Source organism: Propithecus coquereli, unplaced genomic scaffold, assembly GCF_000956105.1.
Source record: "Propithecus coquereli isolate 6110/MARCELLA unplaced genomic scaffold, Pcoq_1.0 Scaffold849, whole genome shotgun sequence".
NCBI lineage: Eukaryota > Metazoa > Chordata > Mammalia > Primates > Indriidae > Propithecus > Propithecus coquereli.
Genome location: NW_012154718.1, coordinates 370,278 through 372,407, shown reverse-complemented (window position 1 = coordinate 372,407; position 2,130 = coordinate 370,278). Strand labels below are relative to the sequence as shown.

The 2,130-nt window shown below is 41.7% G+C and overlaps 1 protein-coding gene across 1 annotated transcript in view; it reads right to left on the bottom strand.

Moving 5' to 3' along the window:
• The window catches only part of PHF8 (PHD finger protein 8), a 103,777-nt gene that overhangs the window by 74,472 nt on the left and 27,175 nt on the right, over positions 1–2,130 (bottom strand). Inside the window, exons 3-4 of the mRNA XM_012663980.1 lie at positions 898–983; positions 405–513 (exon numbers count right to left, since the gene is read on the bottom strand). Of these exons, the coding sequence (XP_012519434.1) occupies positions 405–513; positions 898–983 (195 nt within the window). The remainder of the gene's footprint in view (positions 1–404; positions 514–897; positions 984–2,130) is intronic.

Genomic DNA, 2,130 nt, shown 5'->3' with positions numbered 1-2,130 from the left:
TAGTAGAGGCAGGGTCTTGCTCTTGCTCAGGCTGGTCTTGAACTCCTGAGCTCAAACAATCCGCCCGCCTCGGCCTCCCAGAGTGTTAGGATTACAGGCGTGAGCCACCGCGCCCGGCCGAAACTTTCTGATCTTTAAGACTCCTTCTAGTTCTAGCATTCCTTGGGTGCATGTAAGTTTCCTCTCCTGACTTAGGAGAACACTGCCTCCCAACTACCAAAAGTTTGTCAGAAACTGACCAAACCAGAAGTTCCTTCCCCAGAGGGAATTTGCAAAGCCCTGAAGATACTCACAAAACTGGGGGAGGGACCTAATGGGAGGGCCAGTGGGAAAACTGGGAAGAGACGTTTCCCAGCCTCCCAGAGCTCTGGCCTTCACCATCCCTTGGGGACAGGAGTCCTCACCTGTCAAAAGTCCTACTCCGGAGCTCTCGAATGAACGTAGGGCTCCCAGTCTTCACTGGCTTCCCCTTGTGTGTATCATGCCCTTTTGAAGATCCACGGCGTTTTTTCACTAAGCCAGAAAAAGACATGAGATCATGAGTCAGAATGACCACGAGCTATGATTCTAAGAAGAAAGGCCTCAGCAAATCCTTCTTCTCATCCAATCTAACAACCCCTTGGAGCATCTGGAGTGAACGAGACCCTCGCAGATTCAGGAAAATTCCTGGTAAAGATGGGTGCTGCCTCTAGACAATCCCTAGGAAGGAATGGAGGTGAAATTATGCACTCTGCCCTCTCAGTGGGGCAGCTCTGGCCTGCAGGGTCTGCACAGGCTTCGGCTATTTCCTGAGGAAGAATCTGAAGCACTCAGGCAAAGGCAATCGCCCTCCCATGCCTCCTTTGCTTTGTCTCTCCTCTAGACTGTCTTCTCCGGGAAACCCTAAGATCTACTTACTAATGGAGGGCCCATGTAAAACCTCGCAGTTGGGGCAGTGGTAGAGGTCGATGTCAGCAGCCTTCTCCTCTTCAACACCAACACAACTGGAAAAGAGAAAACCAGTCAGGGTTTATGGAAATTTTATTTTTTTATAAAGTCTAGAACAGTGCTGTCCAGTATAGTAGCTATTAAGTACATGTGGCTACTTATATTTAAATTCATTAAAATCAAGTAAAATTTAAAATGTTAAGTCCTCCATCACACTAGCTACAATTCAAGTGCTCAGCAACCACATATGGTTAGGGGTTACTGTATTAGGCAGATTTTAAAACATTTTCATAAATGCAAAACTTCTATGGGACTACACTGGTCTAAAACAATTATGACAGTGCTAAATGTACACACAGTAAAGTTTCATTTAAGAGCGAGAATGGTCTGGAAGAGACTCTAGAGAGGCACCATCCAATAGAAATAGAATGTGAGCCAAGTATCTAATTTTAAATGTTCTAGTAACTACATTAAAAAGGTAAAAAAAAATAAGTGAAATTAATTTTAATAGTTTTATTTAACTTAGTATATCCAAAATATTACTTCAAAATATAACTCAAATTTTAAGCTTTATTGAGATACTTTATTAGATGAAGAGGACTAAAAACAATATTTTATAATCAACAGCAGCCCTGAGTAAAGGATTATAGGTAACCATTTTTCTCTTTCTTATCTGTATTTCTAATTTTCTACAGTGAACTTGTATTGTTTATTTCATATTTTAAAGACTTAAAAAATTCAATTTTGAAAACTTGAGTTTGCATGTATGTGAGGTAGTAATCTCACAAAATTAAACTCTTCCCTCACAAAGAAAGGCAGCAACTCTTCAAATAACTTCTGGCTAAGATTAAACTCCTAAAATCTTTGGTCAGCCACACATAGCAGGGAGCATAAAAATAGGGCAGAGCTCAAATTTTTTCAGCCAAGACCATGCTCATAAACTGACTTCCTGGGATTAGGACCCCCCCCCCATCTTCTCGACTAATAATCCTATGTAAACCTGTAGCATATCAATAAACAGGGGATATCACCATCAACTTTGCAGGGCTTTTCTGTAAGGACTCAATCAAATAATGTATATAAAGTGTGTAGCACAGTGAGCAGAGTCTGGTACACAGTAAGTAATCAATAAGTGATAGCTAGGAAAGACAGAGCCAAGATGGCGGATGAGACAAGCCGCCAGTCAGAAGGTCTCTGCAAAAA